General features: G+C 41.5%; 1 protein-coding gene across 1 annotated transcript in view; it reads right to left on the reverse strand.

Annotated features, from left to right (window-relative positions):
• Positions 1 to 3006: 3006 nt before the first annotated feature.
• Positions 3007 to 22592, reverse strand: part of LOC137377485 (LON peptidase N-terminal domain and RING finger protein 3-like) — a 35793-nt gene continuing 16207 nt past the window's right edge. The window contains exons 7-12 of the mRNA XM_068047123.1: positions 20635 to 20749; positions 15549 to 15670; positions 14032 to 14190; positions 9313 to 9475; positions 8618 to 8767; positions 3007 to 7927 (exon numbers count right to left, since the gene is read on the reverse strand). Coding sequence (XP_067903224.1) covers positions 7769 to 7927; positions 8618 to 8767; positions 9313 to 9475; positions 14032 to 14190; positions 15549 to 15670; positions 20635 to 20749 — 868 coding nt within the window. The 3' untranslated portion in view covers positions 3007 to 7768. The remainder of the gene's footprint in view (positions 7928 to 8617; positions 8768 to 9312; positions 9476 to 14031; positions 14191 to 15548; positions 15671 to 20634; positions 20750 to 22592) is intronic.

The following is a 22592-nucleotide window of genomic DNA, read 5'->3' on the forward strand; positions in this document are numbered from 1 at the left end:
TCTATCTTGGTAAAGTGGTGTTTTTTCACACTCTTTCTCTTCAGTTTGAATTTGGAATCACCAAGTCTGCAATGCCCTTGTTAGCTCAATTCGTTAGAGAGAAGCAGTCATTAACACAAAATGGGTCATTTATCTCCAAGGCTTGTCCAAACAGGCTTGTCCTCGGCGCAACCATCTTCAGCTGCTTCATCAATGACCTTCCTTCAATCATAAGGTCAGAAGTGGGGATGTTCGCTGATGATTGCACAATGTTCAGCAGCAGTCGCGATTCCTCAGATACTGAAGCAGTTCATGTAGGAAGACCTGGACAATATCCAGGCTTGGGCTGATAAGTGGCAAGTAACATTCGCACCACACAAGTGCCAGGCAATGACCATCTCCAACAAGAGAGAATCTAACCATCACCCCTTGACATTCAATGGCATTACCATTGCTGAATCCCCCGCTATCAACATCCTAGGGGTTACCATTGACCAGAAACTGAACTGGAGTAGCCATATAAATATCGTGGCTACAACAGCAGGTCAGGGGCTAGGAATCCTGCAGCGAGTAACTCACCTCCTGACTCCCCAAAACCTGTTCACCATCTACAAGGCACAAGTCAGGAGTGTGATGGAATACTCTTCACTTGCCTGGATTGGTGCAGCTCCAACAACACTCAAGAAGCTCGACACCATCTGGAACAAAGCAGCCCGCTTGATTGGCACCCCATCCACAAACATTCACTCCCTCCACCACCGATGCATAGTGGCAGCAGTGTGTACCATCTACAAGATGCACTGCAGCAACACACCAAGGCTCCTTAGACAGCACCTTCCAAACCCATGACCTCTACCAACCAGAAGGAGAAGGGCAACAAGTGCATGGGAACACCACCACCTGCAAGTTCCCCTCCAAGCCACACACCATCCTGACTTGGAACTATATCGCCATTCCTTCACTGTCACTGGGTCAAAATCCTGGAACTCCCTTACTAACAGCACTGTGGGTCTACCTACCCAACATGGACTGCAGTAGTTCAAGAAGGCAGCTCACCACCACCTTCTCAAGGGCAATTAGGGATGGGCAATAAATGCTGGCCTAGCCAGTGATGTTCATATCCCATAAATGAATAAAAAAATATTAGTTTAGGGTTGTTGCAGATTCCATGTGTATCAACAGTACAGAATATCACCTGACCTCACGACTCCATTTTGTTTTGTTGAGAAGTATCTGTTTTGGGTTTGTTTCACAAGTTCATTGTATAGTTCATAATTTCCTCTTCCCAAGCATGACAACAGACTTGAGCACATAATCTAGCCTAAGGTGCTGTCATTCAGGTGAGACAGAAAAGATCCTGTGGCACTAATTTGAAGAAGAGCAGGGGTACCCCTCCCCCACCCCCTCAGACGACATCATTAAAAAATGTATTATCTGGTGTTATCAAATTAACAGCTGCAATTCCTACATTACAGCAGTAACTACACTTCCTAAGTACCTAATTGGCTGCAAACCCATTTGGGACGTCCTGAAGTTGTGAAAGGTGCTATATAAATTCAAGTTCTTTCATTACAAGATCAACAGAAAAAATTTTGAGCACAGAAGGCTTCTCAACATTTTCTCTTGTGAAGGTGAAATCATTTAATCCCAGGAGTTAAACAAAAAAGACGCTAACAGTCTTCACACCATTGTAAATAATGGCCATTTGTTTTAACAGTTGTACTTTATTTCCTCTGACTTTCCTGTATCTCCACTCACACAGCAGCAAACGTAAATTCCATGTTAGTTTGTCCGACCAGCACAGGATAGGTTCAATTGTCCAAGGTTTCAGCTTTTTAAAAAAAACAGTTCTTTTCATTCAGGATTCTGGGAACCTGGTGTCTGCGTTCCAGAGGCAAGATAAGGGGAAATTCTTTTACACAGCAAGTTTTTATGAGCTGGAATGCACTTCCTGAAAGCCGGTGCGGGGAGGGTGGTGGGGGGGTGGAAATCAGAGAATTGGATAAATACTTGCAGGGAAAAAAATATAGGGTTATGGGGAAAGAAGAGGAGAGGATTAATTGAAAAGCTCTACCAAACAGATGGCACAGGCACAATGGGCCGAACGGCCTCCTCCTGTATCATTGATTCTATGATCCGGCTCTTGGTGCTTATGCTGTTAAACCTATTCTCAGTACCCGGGGGACAGACTTGGGCAGCCAAACAACAATACAAAAGTAGCTCATTATTTGATGAAATTGTTCTTAATTCTGTCAGAAATGTTGTGGGAGCAATGGAAAAGCACAATGCTTCATATTAACCCTGGTACTCTAAAAGACAAATGCATCAGTGCTGTCGCCTTTCTGACTTCTGTTCCTGATCCTCACTCCCGCTCCCACTCCCCGAGTCAGAATAACTTGGAGGGGAACTTGGAGTAGGTTGTGGGGTACGGTAGCATAGTGGTTATGTGACTGGACTAGTAATCCAGAGGCTTGGACTAATTATGCAGAGACATGAGTTCATAATCCCACCGTGGTCACTGGAGAATTTAAATTCAATTAATTAAATAAAATTCTGGAATAAAAAGCCAGTCTTGGTAATGGTGACCATGAAACTCAGATGGTTGTAAAAATTCATCTGGTTTATTAATGTCCGTTAGGGAAGGAAATCTGCCATCCTCACCTGCTTTGTGTACTTGCTATAATGTGACTCCAGTCCCGCAGCAATGTGGTTGACTCTTAACTGCTCTCTGAAATGGCCTACTTAGTTGTCAGACACTTAGTTGTATTCAAGGCAGCAGCTCCCCACCACCTTTCAAAGGCAATTAGCTTTGGGTAATAAATGCTGGAGTTGCCAGCGATGCCCACATCCCATGAATGAATTTTTAAAAAGTAACAGTGTCCCCATGCACCTGTTGCCCTTGTCCTTCTCGATGGTGGAGATCAAGGGCTGGGGAGGTGCTGTCAAAAAACATGTACTATATAAACAGAGTACACACCGGAGAAAGATGGAACATCTACTATTCAAACAGACTTTAATGATTCACTCACATAAATCAGGCACAAGTTAGAATATCATTCTCATTAATGGGATAAATGGTATATCACAAAACACTCATCTCTTGAATTGGAGCATTGTGTTTAGAAAGTATAAGGATAAAGACCACAAATTACAGGTTAAGCATGGTTTTATTAGCATCATGGTTATCTTAACTGTACTCGCCACAAATATTTCATTTTAATTGCACTTCCAAATCTTAGTTTATTTAATTATTTGCTTCATGAGTGTCCCCATTAATATAAACCACAAACATAGCTGGAAACTCGTGACTAGTCACTAAGAAACAACAATGGGCAAAAAGACACTCAACAGAATCTTCAGTTTGTTTCACAGGAATAGTTGTACATTTATTACATAAGCAACTGCAACATTGAGGAGACATTAAATCCCAGAACTTTCAGGAGGCAGCTGCCCTTTTGTTTTCCTACTTACTGCAGAAACATATAGTAACATAGAATGGTTACATACAGAAGGAGGCCATTCGGCCTGTTGTGCCTATGCCGGCTCTCTATAAGAGCAACTCAGCTACTCCCACTCCCCCGTAGCCTGCAAATCGTTTCATCTTCAGGTGCTTATCCAATTCCCTTTTGAAAGCTGCGATTGAATCTGCTGCCACCACACTGTCAGGGAGTGCATTCCAGATCCTCAGCAATTGATGCATAATTAGGAACAACAGCACGCCATTCAGCCCCTCCAGTCTGTTCCGCCAAATGGATAATGGCTGATCTGCACTTCAACTCCATCTACCCACCTTTGCTCCATCACGCTTGATATTCTGACCCAACATAAATCTATCAATGTCAATTTTGAAAGCTCCAATTGTTCTCTCCGCATCCACAGCCGAGTGGGCGACGAGAGGTCCAGAAACAAGATGAAGTACAGTCACAAATGTAATGAAATTAATGTGAATTTTTAAAAAATCAAATAAGTTCACATTGATCTCTGCAAGCAGGATATGCCAGGATCAATGATTTGGATGGTGGAGGGGGAGGGGCAAAGGCACAAAACCTAATCATACAATACAGTGGCATTCACTTTTATTCAGCACTGAAATGCACAAATCCCTATTCATGCAACATTGCTTCACAAAATTCAATACAGACTCTGTAAAGTACTCTGTATTGGAAGGGAAAATGGGCATCACATTGGATGGTGTAGCAGGTGAATCGGAAAGGGATTTGGTGCTGTTAAAAAATTCAGCAATAACAATTACCATGGAGCGGCAACAACCAGACTAAAAGCTTAGTATATTGCTGGATCAATCGGGTGTAAGTCAGAGGATGTCAGGGTAAAATTATACATGCCCTAGTCAGATTACTTCTCAAGCTATGGAGGCAGTGTAGAATAAAAGCACAGAGATGATTCCTGGTGTCAAAGAATTCAGTTACAAGGATGGAGTAAAAACACCAGTGCAGACCAGTTGAGCCGAATGGTCTGTTTCTGTGCTATTATATTCTAAGTAAAGGATAAATTGGAGAATCTGAGCTCTTTAGTCTTGCAACAGGGTACCTGGAAGGAAAACTTATAAAAGTATACAAGGTAATACCACTTTAGGTCCTAAGCCCTGGAATTCCCTCCCTAAACCTCTCTGCATCTCCACCTCGCCTCCTTTAAGACACTACTTAAAATCTACCTCTTTGGCCAAGCCATGCCCTAATATTGTCAGTGACAAATTTTGTTTGGTAATGCTCCTGTGAAGCATCTTGGGATGTTTAACTACATTAATGATGCTATATAACTGCAAGTTGTTTTACCTATGGTTAATTGGATGAGCCAAGAAACTAGAAAAAAAGACAGGTGAAAACTAGTGAAAGGACCATTTCGGACACAGAACTTCTTCTTGGTAGGATTGTGAAAGGGACACTAGCACTCAAGAAACAGAAGATATCTCGGTTAAAAGGGTGAAAATATGTGGACACGTTGCATAGACTAGCCTTGTACTCTCTTGAATATAGAAGATTAAGGGGTGATTTAATTAAGGTGGTGAAGGCAATTGAAGGAGTTGCTAAAGAAACTGTTTCCTCTGGTGGGGGAGTCCAAAACAAGGGAGCATTCTCCTCAAAATTAGATCTGAGCCATTCAGGGATGATGTCAGAATGCACTTCTTCACACAAAGGGGAGTGAAAATCTAGAACTCTCGCCTCCAAAAAGCTGGGGGAAACTGAAAATGTCAAAACTGAGATGGATAGATTTTTATTAGGCAAGGGTTATTAAGGGCTATAGAACAAAGGCAGATAGATGGAGTTAAGATCAGCCATGATCTAATTGAATGGCGGAACAGGCTCGAGCTGAATGGCCCTATGTTCCTATGACACAATGGGGCAATGTGACATTTTGTCCATTTTGGATGGATGTCTTAAGATGGTCTAAATGGACTCCACCATCTGCATTTATCTTGTGAAGTCAAAGTTGCTTTACAATAATATGTAATCAGCTTTCTTAAATGCAATTACACCCCTATATTGGCCAGGTCCATTTATTGTGTGTAACTGCTCTTTCTTGTGGTCTTCACCTGTAAATACATACTCCATATAATCCACCAAAAAGGGTGTTAACCTAACTCAGCTCAACAAGTGGCTGAACAAAATTATCCAGTTCGGACAACACTAGGCCAATTTTCAACGGAGCAGAAAATAATGATTAGCAGTAAGATCAGAACTTACACCTCATTATAAAGCAAATGGCATTAGTTTGTGAAAAAGAAAGCTATTTGATGGGGTGGAAATGTTGGACTATGCAGGCTAAATTGGAACATTAGGATATGCATGAATAATTTTAGAAATATAGTTTAAAGAGGCACAGTTATTTTATTGAAATTGTAGGGTGAATTGTTCTTATTTGCCAAATGCTGCTAAGTAATCCACATCAAAATGAATCCTTCGGGATGGAAACAAATTACTGCTGTTCTGGGCATTCCCTCATTTTGATGAGAGGAAACCGTGCCTCTCAATTCTTAAATTTTTATATTGGGTGTTACCTGAAGACAGTGCAAATGTGAATAATTTGCGGCTCGATTCTAATCGGCACTCTCCTACCTAATCCCACTCAATGCAAACAGGACAGTCTACCGCGAAATAACCCAGAATAAAAGTGCCGAACCCCTAGCCTTTAATTGGTAGGTAGGCCTTCAAAATTACTTCACAGCATATCTGAGTGGTTACACTGAAGCAATATGTTACATTCAAGCATGAAAGATTGTGGGGTCAGTTGAAATGCACTGAACATAGTCCAGTTTTACCAATTGCCAGAAATGCAATCACAGTTATTAAGGCTAGGGGCATCGACTAGTCAAGATCGTCAGACAAAAATCAATTCCACAATTATGCACGCACGCTACATCCAAACGTCCATGATTTGAATACAGTGTTTATAAAACATACACAGTTCTCAACCAAACAGTACTCTATATAATCTGAAAGAGTATTAAAAGGCAGAATTCTGCTACCTAATCCTAACCTACATTAGTATATTGAGCCCAATGCTTTTCTTAAGATGTATGACAGAATAGTTCACGCAAATTGTGACAGATTCTGTTGGTATAGGCAGATTAAATTACTGCATACCTCCGAATGCACACTACATGGATTGTTGCAAAAATAAGATAATAAATATATTTTACTTTGGCTTTATGAGAACACACGAGAAGGAACGTGCAAATTTTCAGGTTAAACTGAATGTTACTGATAATATAATGACAATCCAAATTCGACAAGGTGCAAACATGTTTTCAAGTAAAAAAAACACAAACGTCCATGGTGGCTAAGGCTAAGTGGTCCGTTCTTGTATTATTTTGTGCTGGAGGTAATGATGTCCATGGAAGACAAGGTGCGTCTCATAACTATAAATGCTACTTAACATCAGGTTTTAAATACATTTTAACTAGTAGAAATTGTGGGTGGTAGAGTGGTACAATAGGTCAGAGCACCAAGCTGCAGTGCGATAAAGATGCAAGTGCCTGATCTCAGTTGTGTCACTGCCAGGAAGCACTGAATGCCAACTGAGGGAGTGGAAGGGGTAGAAAAAGGGAGAATAGGAAAATCAGAGGGATTGTCAACCCTGGCCTGCTCTTGTGTGCCTCCTTACAGCTATCTCAGCAAACTATTGTTGGGTATCTGTGAATCAGTTGTCTCTCTGGTTTCTTGGCAGAAGGGGGCGAAGAGTTTAGTCTTGTGTTTTAAAAAGAGCAACAAGAAAATATTGTAGCATAAGCTTCAGCAGAAAATGTAAAATTTTTAAGATTCACTCTAAAGAGAAAGCTTTCATGCAAATTTGTATCTCCCAGTATATTGTATTCCAGACATAAATAATACATTTCCCTCACTATGTCCTTTCGGATTAATTGTTGTTATTTCAAACTATTTTGTAGTTTGTATATTCCTTGCAGATTTTTTAGCTCAACTTCAGATTGAATTCTAAGTAGATAAGAAAGCATGAATAATTTAAAAACTTATTTTACTCCATAAATATTCATATGACTTAACAAAAATATACATTCTCAAAATAAGATATTATTGGGATTCAGGCTGTAAAAATAGTCACAAAAATGTACTGAGACTTCAGCACTAACTGTCGTCAATTGATTATATCATCAGTAACACCCTTCATATCATCCTGACCATGCACATCCTTCACTAGATGAGATTCCTTTCATCAGACTGCTTCAGTAAGACATGAATGTAGAAAAATGTCAGTTGTGTGGTGGCAACAATTGTTCCTACCACACGAGTTGGGACCCAAACCAGGCAGTTAGTCATCGCGGGCAGTTGCGCGACATGAATAATAACACACGTCGAATGACATTCAAGCGTTCTTGAAGCATCGTCATTGCCAGAAAGGGCAGCTGGGCCCGACTTTCTAGTGGGAGCACAGCCAACAGCCACCAACACCAACCTGGGCCATTTGGACTTGCCTGGGAGACAAAGAAAAACACAAAACAAAGGTCAACTGATAGGACACACAGAGATCAAAATATATATACCTAGAGTTGCCAACCTTCCAGTATCGCCCTGGAGTCTCCAGGAATTAAACACTAATCTCCAGGACACCTCTTCAAGCAACACAGGAGAAAAACCATAGAGGTTTATTAATTAAATCTTAGAATTAGGGTTCTTTCCTCTAGAAAAGCGAAGGCTGAGAGGTGACCAAATGGAGGCTTTTAAAATTATGAAGGGGTTTGTTAGAGTATATATAAAGATGATGTTTCCGCTTGTGGGGTAATCCAAAACTAGGGGCCATAAATATAAGATAGTCACTAATAAATCCATTATGAATTCAGGAGAAAATCTTTATCCAGAGAGTGGTTAAAGTGTGGAGTTCGCTACCACAAGGAGTAGGTGAGGTGAATAGCATAAATGTATTTAAGGGGAAGCTAGACAAGCACATAAGGGAGAAAGGAATAAAAGCATATGTTAATGGGGTTAGCTGAAGAGGGGTGGGAGATGGCTTAAACACCGGTATGGACTTGTTGGGCCGAATGGGCTGTCTCTGTGATGTGAATATTTTGTAAATTGCCATTTGAAAAGCTTGTGCTGGATGCCTGCTCACTAAAATAAATTCTAAACCATAACTCTGGCACACGTGCAGTCGTGAGCCAACGCACCTGTATATCCGCATCCTTCTTTGGCATTGGTCCAAAATGGCTCAGAATTCGAGTCTTCAATATTTGCTTGAGTGAGCTGAACCACATGTAAGCTTGATCATAAACCAAGTCATGTAGACGAACAAGTTCAGCATAGTTCTCTCCCTCTACCTATTACATGGAAAGGTTCATGAGATTACAGAAAATATAATGTACACATTAGAGAAATTCCTTTACTGATGGTCAGATAAATGGCTTGTGACTATAGATGCACTTCTGCTATTTCCACCCCCCACCCCAAATTAACGTCTGCCACGTACTTAAAGATAATTGAAGCGAAATTCTTTTACGCAGTGAGTTATGCGCTACCTGAAAGGGCGGTGGAAGCAGATTCAATTGTAACTTTCAAAAGGGAATCGGATATATACTTGAAAAGGAAAATTTTGCAGGGCTATGGGAATGAGCAGGAGGGAGGTACCTATTAGATGGTTCTTTGAAAGAGCCAGCACAGGCACAATGGGCCAAATGGACTCCTTCTGCACTTTGCAATTCTATGAGTTTATTCACAGGTTCACCAGCTGCAGCGAAATCCTACTGCAAATAAGGTTTAATTCTAAAAAAGTCCCTTGTATTAAATACATCAACAAACCTTGCGCAATTATCAAAGTATAATGAGGGCTTAGAGATCACAAACAGTGTCCTTAATAAAGCATCACCTTTTCATCTTCAATGTATTCTATATCTGCACAACTGTAGCCATCCTTTTCATTGTGTCGTAACACCTTAAACCTTCTCCTGCCAATAGTGTCTACGACTGAACGACCATCTGGAAATAACTCGACACTTCTGACCTCCAGCATACAGCCATAATCAGCAAAACTGCGCAGGATAAAATAAACATAGTTATAATGTAGCTGTACTAACTATGCAGGTCTCACAGTTACTTTAAAGTGGCTCCATGGGTAGCATGCTTGCTTCTAAGTCAGAAAATTGTATGTTCAAGTCCGACTTGAGAGACTTGAGCACGTGATCTACGTTGACAAACCCAGTGTAGTGGCGAGGAAATGCTTGGCCATTGGCAGTGCTGTCTTTCATAAGAGGTATTCAACTAAGGCTATGTCTGCCTTCTCAGGTGGAGATAGAAGATCCCATGGCACTATTTCAAACAGCAGAAAAGTTCTTCCCAGTGTCCCAGCAAACATATATTCCTCAACCAACATCACTAAAACATGATCTGGTCACTGTCGCATTGCTGTTTGTGGGATGCTGCTGCCTGCCAACTGGTCATCATGTTTCCTACAACATAGATTACACTTCAAAAGTACTTCATTGGCTGCACAGCACTTAGAGATGTCCTGAAGTGGTCAACAGTACAATATAAATGCTAGTTCTTTTAATAATCTGTGCATTAAACTTGCATAAGAGATGGCAAATTTAAATACCTACACTGGATTTTTTATGGATTTGTTCTCGGGATGTGGGCAAGCTAGCCAGATCTTTCTGGACTCAAAGATTCCTGTTCCTGAAGGACAATAGCAAACCAGTTGGATTTTTACGACAATTCAGGAGTTTTTATTTTCATGGTTATTTGCTGGCTCTAGCATAGAAATTGTTACTAAATTCAATTTCAGAAACTGGGCATGGTAGAATTTGAACTCATAACCTCTGTTGTTAAAATAGCACCAGAGCCACTTAGCTACCACACCCATTGCATTATGCAGACTTATGGGGACACAGAGAGACTAGGAAAGTTTTCACATAGGCTCAATATCTCAAAACAGCCAAGAAGAGCCAACTGTGAATTTCCACTTCAGAGTTACACATGTCTAATGGGAAAGATAACAGCACAAAACAAGCTGCAGAGTCACTTTCAATATGCCTGATCCAGAGACATTACATATGTGCGTAATTATATCCAGATCACAAACAAAGCTAATGAGCAAAGAGATTAAATTCCTTCCGTTAATAACTTTAGCAGAAAAGTCAGCATGAATGTAGAGAGGGGTGAAATTTTCTGTTCTCCCACCGCCACCACCAAAATTTATTCCGCCGCCAATTGAGGCCCTTAACTGGGTAATAAACCCCCCAATTAAGGGCCTCTTCTTGCCACAGCCGCAATTACCCATGCAGCGGGCTGCCCTGCTGCTGCACGGGAAGCACACCATGAAAAACCGTGTGTGTTGCTTCCCGCTTCAGTGGAGGGGTGGGGGGGGGCCCTCATTCATTCAGGCACTAAGTGCCTTTGAGGGACCCGGCATCGGGAAGGCAGAGGCCCACTGAGGGCCACTCCCTGCCCACGCCCCTTCCGCCGTGACCCCCACCCTGCGAGACCCCTCCCACCCTGACCTACCTTAAGCCTGGTTCCAGTGCCGCTCCTCAGTGTCTGGTCATTACACAGTGCCAGCCTCTGATTGGCCAGCAGCTCAGCAAGGCCGGGACTACTGCCGATCGGGTCCTAAATCCTATAGAAGACCTGCTGTCCAGTTAATTTCCTGATTGGCACTAAATTCAGCAGGACTTCCGTAGAAGAGGGGGCACGGGGATCTCTTTGTTGGTTTCCCCCCAGTATCTAGGCCCCCGCCACGAGCATAAAAGTCCTCCTCAGGACTTCCTACTTGCACTGACTTACATAGAGTATACAGCACAGAAACAATCCATTCAGCCAACTGGTCTATGCTAGTGTTTATGCTCCACGTGAGCCTGCTCCCATCCCTCTTCATCTAACTCAATCAGCATAACTTTCTATTCATTTCTCCCTAATAAGTTTATCTAACTTTTGCTTAATTGAATCTATGCTATTCACCTCAACTACTCCATGTTGTAGCAAGTTCCACATTCTCACCACGCTCTAGGTAAATAAGTTTTCCCTGAATTCTCTATTAGATTTATCGTGACTACCCCTCAGTGTTCTCTTTTCTGGTGAACAAAGCACCAACCCCCATCACTACTTTTAATGATTTATGTATCTGTACCCAGAGATCCTATTGCTTTTTTGTCCCATTTACACTCTCAATTTCCAAGGGGTATGTGGTTTCCTTGTTCTTCCTACTAAAATGCCACACCTCACTTTTATCCATATTGAAATTCATTTACAGATTACACACCCATTCTGCAAGTTTATTAATGTCTTCTTGTATTTTTGCTACAGTCTTCCAAAGTATTAACTATAACCCCCAATAGAGTTTCTTTTTCATTCAAATGATTGTCAGAAGGAATTTTACCTCATTCCCACAAGGTATTTTAGACACTGGTCTTTATGAAGATAGCTTAAACCAGAAACACATACGTCCTCTTCAAAAAGGGTCAGCCCTGGAACATAGGAAGATCGAAACAGGAGTAGGGTATTCAGCCCTTTAAGCGTGATTCTCTCTGCTCAGTTCATGTTTGCCCAAGAGCTTAGTCACTCTGTCCCCAATAATAAATTCTAGTAACGTCCCCACAACAAATGTGAGACTAATAGGTCTCTCGTTTTCTGGCTTCACTTTCCCTTCTTAAATAATGAAGTGACATTGGCAATCTTCTAATCCAATCCAATACTTAAATCCAGAGAGTTTTGGCAGGACATGACTGAAGCATCTGGAATTTCCTCACCTACTGCTTTTAATACCCTGGGGTGTAAACCATCGAGTCCTGAAGATTTATTAATCTTCAGTCTCATTAATTTCTCCATCACCATTTCTTTACTTAAAAATAAATCGGTTTTTGATTTATTATTAGTTTTTCTTGTATCTCTCGTACTTTAAAATACCCACCCAATGATCATAATAACAAGAAACAATAGAACAGATGCTGCTGGAAATACATAGCAAATCAGTCAGTATCGCTACAGGAGAGAGATCATTCCACAAGTCCATTCATTGGAACAGGTATAGAAACATGAATCGGCCTTTTCTCTATACAGGTGCTGATCAACCTGCCAAGTATTTCGTTTTTATTCCAGATTTTAAAAACTTTTTAAGTCATATTAATATGATTTTGTGGTTTTATGGTCTTTTTCACAAGCAACACGAGGGATTTTGACAAGATTCTATAGGGAGAAACTGTTTCCACTAGCAGATGGGTCAATAACTAGACAACACAGATTTAAGGAGAAGACGCATAGAGTAGATTAGATTTTTTTTTTAAATGCCGGGAGTTATGATGATCTGGAATGCACTGCCTGAAAGGATGATGCATGCAGATTCAATAGGAATTTTCAAAAGGGAATTGGATAAATACTTGAATGCAAACAAAAATTACAAGGCTATGGGGAAAGGGAAGGGTAGTGGGTCTAATTGGATATCTCTTTCAAGGAGCTGGAACAGGCACAATGGGCTGAATGACCTCCTTCTGTGCTATATGATACAATAAAGATATATCCTAGCTTTCAAGTTCCTGCATGGCCTCACCCCCTCCCTGTCTCTGTAACCTTCTCCAGCCCTACAACCCTCTGAGATCTCTGCACTCCTCCAATTCTGACCTCTTGTGCATTCCTAATTTTAATCACTTCACCATCGGTGGCAGTGCCTTTAGCTGCCTAAGCCCCAAGCTCTGAAATTCCACCGCTAAACCTCTCTACCACTTTTTCTCCCTTTAAGATGCTCCTCAAAACTTGGCTCAGTTGGTAGTGCTCTTTCCCTTGAGTCACAAGGTTCCAAGTTCAAGTCCCACTCCAAGGCGTGCGCACAAAAATCAAGGCTGACACTCCAGTAGAATACTAGCCCAGTGAAAGTGGCAATGGGCTGATAGTTGTGGTTACCAAAGCAGTAGGGCTATTGGCCCAACTGTTAGGCCCTTAATGCCCCATTAACATCACTTTTACGAAGTGAAATCCCAACCCCAACCCACAAATTTAGTGTTAACCGTGGCTCAACAGGTAACACTCGCACTTTGGAATCAGAAGGCTGTGGGTTTAATTCCCACTCCAGAGTCCTGAGCTTAAAAATCTAGGCTGACTGCACTGAGGGAGGACTGCACTGTCAGAGGTGCTGTCTTTTGGAAGAGGCATTAAACTGAGGCTCCATCTGCCTGCTTGGTTGGATGTAAAAGATCCCACGGCACTATTTCAAAGAAAAGCAGGGGATTTATCCCTGGAGTCCTGGCCAATATTTATCCCTCAATCACCATCACAAAAACAGATTATCTGGTTATTATCGCGTCATTGTTTGTGGGAGTTTGCTGTGTACAACCTGGCTGCTGTTTTTCCTACATAACAACAATGACTGCACTTCAAAAAAGTACTTCATTGGCTGTCAAGCGCTTTGAGACGTCCGGTGGTCATGAAAAATGCTATATAAATGCAGGTCTTTTTTTTCTCTCTTTGACTAAGCTTTTGGTTATCTGCCTTAATGCGGCTCAGTGTCATATTTTGTTTGATAATGATTCTGTGAAGCTCCTTGACACATTTTACTACGTTAAAAGCACTACAAAAAATGAAAATTGTTGTTACTACACACCCCTTAACTGGATCACTCAAACACATTCCAAACTGCTTGTTGCCAGTCTCCATGCATCTTCGAATCATTAACCGATAACGAGGCTCAAAGATGTGCAGTGGGCAGGGGACAGTGGGGTATGCCATAGTGCAGATGAATATTGGCACATCTTTGTTGAGACTGGGAAAAAACAAATATTTTCCAGAATTAATGAGTTAACAGTAAAGTACATCATCCATCTTATTTATATAAGTTCCATTTTAGTACAGATACGTACATATATGTATATATAGATTGCTCAGCTTGACATTAAGTTATCCTTTTTCCTTTATGATAAGCAATTCAACTGTGCCATTTCACAATGATACAGATCCTATCAAACCATTTTTCAAATAGAATTCATGTAATCCATTCCTACATCTTGGTAAGACCTATTCTATCGTTAAGACAATGTAGGTACACTGAACTTGTGGCAAGAGTGGTTTCCCTCACCTTCTTAGGACACTCCAGGACCCCGATTTGCACACTAGATGGGGGCCTTACTGCCTCAAGCCAGCTTGCACTTTGAGCACCCAAGGCTCAGGCCCAGTGAAAGTGGCAGTGGGCCGATAGCTGTAGTTACTGAAGTAGTAGGTGCTATGGGCCCAATTGTTAGGCCCTTATTGCCCCATTTACATCAGTTTTACTAAGTGAAATTGCAACCCCACCCCCCCCACCCCCACCCCAACCCACACATTTAGGGTCAACTGTGACTCAATGAGTAACACTCTCACCTTGGAATCAAAAGGTTCTGGGTTTAAATCCCACTCCAGAGATGTGAGCTCAAAATTCTAGACTGACACTCCAGTGCAGTACCAAGGGAGCCTTTCAGATGAGACATTAAACCACCACCCAATCTGCCTTCTCAGATGGATGTAAAAGATCCCATGGCACTGTTTTAAAGAAGAGCCCAAACCAATATTTATTCTTAATCAACATCCCAGCAAATGTATTATCTGATCACTATCACATTGTTTATGAGAGCTTGCTGAGTGCAAACTAGCTACTACATTTCCTACATTGCAACACTGATTACACTCAGAAGTACTAATTGGTTGTAAAGTGCTTTAGTACATCCTGAGGGCATGACAGACACTATGTAAATACAAGTCTTTCTTTAGCATGGGTACAAAGTCTAAATAGCTTTGCATCAAAGCTAAATATGCAGGGTTAATGCACTGCTAAATACAGCCCTTACCCTAGTGGCCTCAGCAAACTTATAATTTGAACTATGTGCATTAATTCAGCTTTTTGAACACAAGTTAGTTCAGAATCACCTCCACCCAGTAGCCCTGATTATGTCATTGGCACGCAGTGAACAAATGTATCCGAAAAGGTCTACAGAAATAGACTGGTGACAGCAAATGTGCAGTGACATGAAGAATAATTCTTTAATAGCTTGATTTCTAAACAAATAATGATGGAGAGAGTTATTGATATTAATTCTCTCACTGTTAATAATGGAATTCCTAAATGTATCAGTTTTACGATTGACCTACTTTGACAATTCGGCTATCTCTTCGTCATTCACTTTATTTCGTTCAGCAAGTTCCTCTGGCAGGTAATGTGCGATTAGTTCTTCTATTAGAACAGTTCTGTTGTACTTTCTCAGTGCCTGATACTGCAGAAAGGAAGAAAAACGGTTTCTATTTAAGATGAGAAGCCATTTCACTGTGTACAGTTTATTCTAATTTACAGATAGAACCAGGGCAGCACTCAGATTTACTTGCATACAGTGAATCTTCTATGATACACCACCCCTCTCAGGATGCAACTGTTCAGTGCTCGTAGTTTTTACATAAGAACATAAGAGATAGGAGCAGGAGGAGGCCATTCGACCACTCGAACCTGCTCCGCCATTTAATAAGATCATGGCTGATCTGACTGTGGCCTTAACTCTACTTTTTTGCCCCTCCATAACCCCTGACTCCCTTGTCAATCAAAAATCTAACAGCCTTGAATATATTCAATGACCCAGCCTCCACTGCTCTCTGGGGAACAGAATTCCAAAGATTAACGACCCTCAGAGGAGAAATTCCTCCTCATCTCCATCTTAAAAGGGAGGCCCCTTATTTTGAAACTGTGCCCCCTAGTTCTAGATTCCCCCACGAGGGGGAAACATCCTCTCAGCATCTACCCTGTCGAACCCCCTCAGAATCTTATTTTTCAATAAGATCACCTCTCATTCTTCTAAACTCCAATGAGTGTAGACCTAACATGTTCAACCTTTCCTTATAAGACAACCCCTCCATCCCAGGAATCTGCCTAGTGAATCTTCTCTCAACTGCGTCCAATCCCTCCTTAAGCAAGGAGACCAAAACTGTATGCAGTACACAGTTGTAGCAAGATTTCCCTACTTTTATACTCCATCCCCCCTTGCAATAAATGTCAACATTCCATTTGCCTTTCTAATTATTTTCTGTACCTGCATGCTGACTTTTAGTGATTCATATACAAGGTCACCCAGCATTCTGCAGTCTCTCTCCATATGAGCAATATTCTGCTTTTTTATTCTTCCTGCCAAAGTGAACAACCTCACATTTTCCCACATTATACTCCATCTACCAAATGTTTGCCCACTCACTTGACCTTTTATTTTATTTTTAATTTTGAGACACAGCACTGAAACAGCGCCTTCGGCCCACCGAGTCTGTGCCGACCAACAACCACCCATTTATACTAATCCTACATTAATCCCATATTCTCTATCACAACCCCACCATTCTCCTACCACCTACCTACACTAGGGGCAATTTACAATGGCCAATTTACCTATCAACCTGCAAGTCTTTGGAGATATCTATATCTCTTTGCAGACACTTTTGTGTCCTCCTAACAACTTGTTTCCCTACCTATTTTTGTACCATCTGCAAATTTGACTACAATACCCTTCATCCAAGTCATTAATATAGATCGCAAATAGTTGATGCCCCAGCACTGATCTCTGTGGCACTCCACTAGTTACAGTTTGCCAACCTGAAAATGCCCCATTTATCCCAACTCTCTGTTTCCTGTTAGTCCAATCCATATGAAGATTAAAATCACACACGATTGATAAAGTCCCACATGGGAGATTGGTTAGGAAGGTAAGAGCCCATCGGATCCATGGCAATTTGGCAAATTGGATCCAAAATTGGCTTAGTGGTAGGAGGCAGAGGGTGATGGTCAAGGGTTGTTTTTGCGATTGGAAGCCTGTGGCCAGTGGTATACCACAGGAATCGATGCTGGGACCCTTGCTGTTTGTAGTGTACATTAATGATTTAGACGTGAATATAGGAGATATGATCAGCAAGTTTGCAGATGACACTAAAATTGGTAGTGTCGTAAATAGTGAGGAGGAAAGACTTAGATTACAGGACAATATAGATGGGCTGGTAAGATGGGCAGAGCAGTGGCAAATGGAATTTAATCCTGAGAAGTGTGAGGTGATGCATTTTTGGAGGACTAACAAGGCAAGGGAATATACAATGGGTGGTAGGGCCCTAGGACATACAGAGGGTCAGAGGGACCTTGGTGTACTTGGTGTACAGATCACTGAATATCGCAGCACAAGTAGATAAGCTGGTTAGGATGGCATATGGGACACTTGCCTTTATTAGCCGAGGCATAGAATATAAGAGCAAGGAGGTTATGATTGAGCTGTATAAAACAAAAGTTAGGCCACAGCTGGAGTACTGTGTACAGTTCTGGTCGCCAGACTACAGGAAGGATGTGATTGCACTGGAGACGGTGCAGAGGAGATTCACCAGGATGTTGCCTGGGCTGGAGCATTTCAGCTATGAAGAGAGACTGGATAGGCTAGGGTTGTTTTCCTTAGAGCAGAGAAGGCTGAGGGGGGGACATGATTGAGGTATACAAAATTATGAGGGGCATAGATAGGTTAGATGGGAAGAAACTTTTTCCCTTAGCAGAGGGGTCAACAACCAGGGGGCATAGATTTAAGGTAAGGGGCAGGAGATTTAGAGGGAATTTGAGGAAAAATGCTTTCCACCCCGAGGCTGGTTGGAATCTGGAACACACTGCATGAAGGGGTGGTAGAGGAAGGAACCCTCACAACATTTAAGAAGTATCTAGATGAGCACTTGAAGGCCCATAGCCTTGTATGCTATGGCCTAAGTGCTGGAAAATGGGATTTGAAAAGATAGGTGCTTGATGGCTGGCATGGACACGATGGGCTGAAGGGCCTGTTTCTGTGCTGCTTCACTCTATGACTATATTGCAGTGCCTTTCCTGCAAGCCCCATTATTTCTTGATTATTACTCTGTCCTACAGTGTAGCTGCTGTTAGGAGGCTTATAAACTACAGCTCCTGCCAGTGACTTCTTTCCTTGGTATTTTTATCTGCACCCGAACTGACTCTACATCTTGATCTTCTGAAACAGGATCATTTCTCGCTACTGTAATGATTTCATCCCTTATTAATAGAGCTACATCACCTCCTTTTCCTTTCTTCCTATCCTTCTGAAATATCAAATATCCTTGAACATTTAGTTCCCTGCCTTGGTCACCTTGCAACCACATCTCTGTAACGGCGATCATATCAGACCCATTTATTTCTATTTGTGCTATCAATTCATCCATCTTGTTACGAATGCATTCAGATAAAGGGCCTTTAATTCTGTCTTTTTTTAACCATTCTTCTCTACTTTGACCTTAACTGTTGGTGCAGTTTTATGTTTGTACACTTATCACTTCCTGTCACACTCTGGTTATCCTTACCCTAGATTCTGGAAAGGTCCATCAGACTGGAAAATAGCAAATATAACCCCTCTGTTCAAGAAGGGGGGTGAGGGGTGGGGGGGTTGGTGGAGGCAGAAAACAGGCAACTATAGGCCAGTTAGCTCAACGACTGTTGTGGGGAAGGTGTTAGAATCGATCATTAAGGAGGCTATAGCTGGGCACTTAGAAAAACTCAAGGTAACTGGAACAGTCAGCATGGCTTTGTGAAAGGGAAATCATGTTTAACCAATTTATTGGAGTTCTTTGAAGGAGTAACATGTGCTGTGGATAAAGGGGAGCCCGTTGACGTACTGTACTTGGATTTCCAGAAGACATTTGACAAGGTGCACATAAAAGGTTATTGCGCAAAGTAGGAGCTCAAGGTGTAGGGGGGTAACAGATTAGCATGGATAGAAATTTGACTGGTTGGCAGAAAACAGAGAGTATGCATCAATGGGTCCTTTTCTGAGTGGCAGGATGTGAAGAGTGGAGTCCCGCGGGGGTCTGTGCTGGGGCCTCAACTTTTTACAATTTATATCAATGACTTGGATGAGGGGAGCGATGGCATGGTAGCTAAATTTGCCGATGACACAAAGATAGGTAGGAAAGTATGTTGTGAAGAGGACATAAGGAGCTTGCAGATTGATATAGATAGGTTGAGTGAGTGGGCAAAAATCTGGCAGATGGAATATAATCTGGGAAAATGTGAAGTTGTTCACTTTGGCAGGAAGAATGAAAAAAGCAGAGTGTTACTTAAACGGAGAACGACTGCAGTACTCCAAGGTGCATGAGTCATAAAAAGTTAGTATACAGGTACAGCAAGTAATAAAGAAAGCTAATGGAATGCTATCCTTTATTACGAGAAGAATAGAAAATAAAAGTAAGGATGTTATGTTTTAGTTATACAGGGTCTTGGTGAGACCACATCTCTAATACTGTGTGCAGTTTTGGTCTCTTTATTTAAGGAAGGATGTGAATGCATTGGAGGCATTTCAGAGGAGGTTTACCACCTTGTCACGACCGTTCAGGATCTTATAAACTTCAATCAAGACTCCCCTTACACTTTAAACTCCAGTAAAAACAAGCCCAGTCTGTCCGACCTTTCCTCATAAGACAACCCACTCATTCCAGGTATCAATCTAGTAATGCTCGGAGAATAGAAAATTCTTTTAATTTTAAGGCAGGGGTAGATAGATTCTTGTTAGGCAAGGGGATCAAAGGTTATCAGGAGTAGATGGGAGCGTGGAATTTGAGACACACAGACCAGCCATGATCTTATGGTATGACAGAGCAGGCAAGAGGGGTCGAATGGCCTACTTCTGCTCCTAGTTCATATGTTTGTATATTTCTACCATGCACTAAGTATTGCAAAGTATCAACAGCTCAAAGACAGACCATTCGGCCCAACAAATCCACATGGTGCTTATATTCCACATGAGCATCCTCCCACCTTGCTTCATCTGACCCCATCAATGCATCCTTCTATTTCTTTCTCCCTCATGTGTTTATCTAGCTTCCCTTTAAAAGGCATCTATGCTATTCGCCTTAACAACTCCTTGTTGGAGTAAGTTCCACATTCTAACCACTCTCTGGGGAAAAAAGGTTCTCCTGAGTTCCCTATTGGATGTATTAGTGATTATCTTATATTTCTGGTCCCAAGTTTTTATTTTGCTCTACGTCTTCTCTACGTCTAGCCTGTCAAACCCTTTCATAATCTTAAAGACACTTATCAGACCCCTCAGTTCTTCTCTTTTCAAATGAAAAGAGCCCCATACTGTTCAATTTTTCCTGATGATTATAACCTCAGTTCTGGTAGCATTCTGAGCACTGGTCACAATGGTCGGTCTGATATATGACGTGGACTTACCTCAGGTAGGACCTCTTTACAAAGAGGGCATTTTGGACTGTGGTCCATGCATCGTTCAATACATTTTAGACAAAAAGTGTGTCCACAAGGCGTGGTGATGGGTTCATAGTACAGCCTAAAAGAAAACATATGCAAAAAAGGCAGACCACAACATCTTGCAATAGAGGTAAAAGGTAGAAATTACTATCATGATGTCATTGCCACAAATTTAAAAGTTTTTTTTGGTGATCAAGTTGAGGGATGTTAATGCTCGGAGAATAGAAAATTCTCAGTTTGGGCACACACTGGCGAAATCAAGAATTCAAAACGTGAGGTGAAGCACAACTAGATGTAGAACAAAGTCCCTTCTACTCTGCCACAAACTCAGGAGAAAGCTCTTTGCCGCTCCACTGTGACGTTTGTACCATTTCCTACACCAGTGATCCTAGGGTCACTTCATGTGAGTGATTAACGCCAAACTAGGGACAGTTTATGGCCCATGCCTGATGGAACTCGACCGAGACTGTTCAAACCCACTCTATATAGGAGCCAGCGACAGAGACTTTCATCCCTATAACCTCAGCTAGATTGAAGCCCAAGTCCTAGAAATGAGAATCACACAGTATTGCCTGTGCAAACACTTAAAGTTATTTGAAGAGAACCATTAAGCGACTCAAATAGTCATACAACATATATATTTCACTCTTAATGCTGTTTTACAACAATAAGCTCGGATGCAATGTATGACCTGAGCCACTGGTTTTGATCCATATGCTCTCCTAACTCATCTATTCAGATTTGCTGCCATTTATCCTGGAGTCAATGAAGAAGGTATGATGGTAAGCAAGTGCGGATGCATGTGCTATATGCAAATGTTTTAAATTATTATACAGATAGATATATATTCCTGCGGAGGCAGGACCATATTTTAGCTTCTAATTGTCAACTCATCAAGCCCATGTTTTTGACCTAGTTATTACAATGTACAAAGAGATAAAGATAAGACTGAATTAAAAAGTGATTATTCTTCTGCTAACAGACAGTTGTCAGAAACCTATGATTCTCACTCTATTTCTTTCTGCACAGTACTTCACCCTATTACCCTAGTGACTAAATCCCTGCCTGTTGGCTCAGCAGCGAAGATGGGGGCCAAAATAATTCACTCCAACTGTCTGAACTAACCAGGCCACTACAATTATCTGAATCTTTTCTGTAATAAGTCATTCTTGACATTGCCTATCTTATGCTTCCTTGGCATTCCTCAGATTCTTGTTCCAGCTACATCTGTGCACAGGGCCATGAAAAGGTACTCTGGCTGCTTCCATTCTTCAAACCTACCCAAACCTTCGCTGGATTGTTCTTGGATCTTCTGTAGAAATGCTGTTTCTTGTCCAAGTCACGCTTGTATTATATCATTCTTGATGCTTTGCATCCTGGACACTCACGGTATTTCTCTCAAACAAATCATTGCTGCTGTTAGTATCTTCTACTTGTCAACCTTTCTCATGATCCAACACTCAGATCCGTATAATAATAAGGGGATAACCAGCACATCACAAACTCTTGCTTTTGTTTTGAAACCAAATTATCCCTAGTCTTCCATATTCTTCCAAAAACAGCACCTGTTCAACTGCACCCCCTCCAACTGGAATATACACATCCTTCTGATACTTCCCAAATGACCTGAGCTCGGTCTTTTTTTTCTAATAAAAGTACCCAGGATGAGGGACTTCACTTATTTGGAAAGATTAGAGATGCTGAGATTGTTCTCCTTTCAGCAAGAAGGTTAAGGGGAGATTTAATAGAGGTGTTCAAAATTGTGAGGGGTTTTGATAGGGTAAATAGGGAGAAACTGTTTCCACTGGCAGGAAGCTTGGCAACCAAATGACATAGATTTAAGGTGATGGGCAAAAAAAGGGAGAAGAAGAAAAAAGCATTACTCAACAATTTGTTATGATCTGGAATACACTATTTGAAGA

The sequence above is a fragment of the Heterodontus francisci genome, chromosome 15 (genome assembly GCF_036365525.1).
Source record: "Heterodontus francisci isolate sHetFra1 chromosome 15, sHetFra1.hap1, whole genome shotgun sequence".
Lineage (NCBI taxonomy): Eukaryota > Metazoa > Chordata > Chondrichthyes > Heterodontiformes > Heterodontidae > Heterodontus > Heterodontus francisci.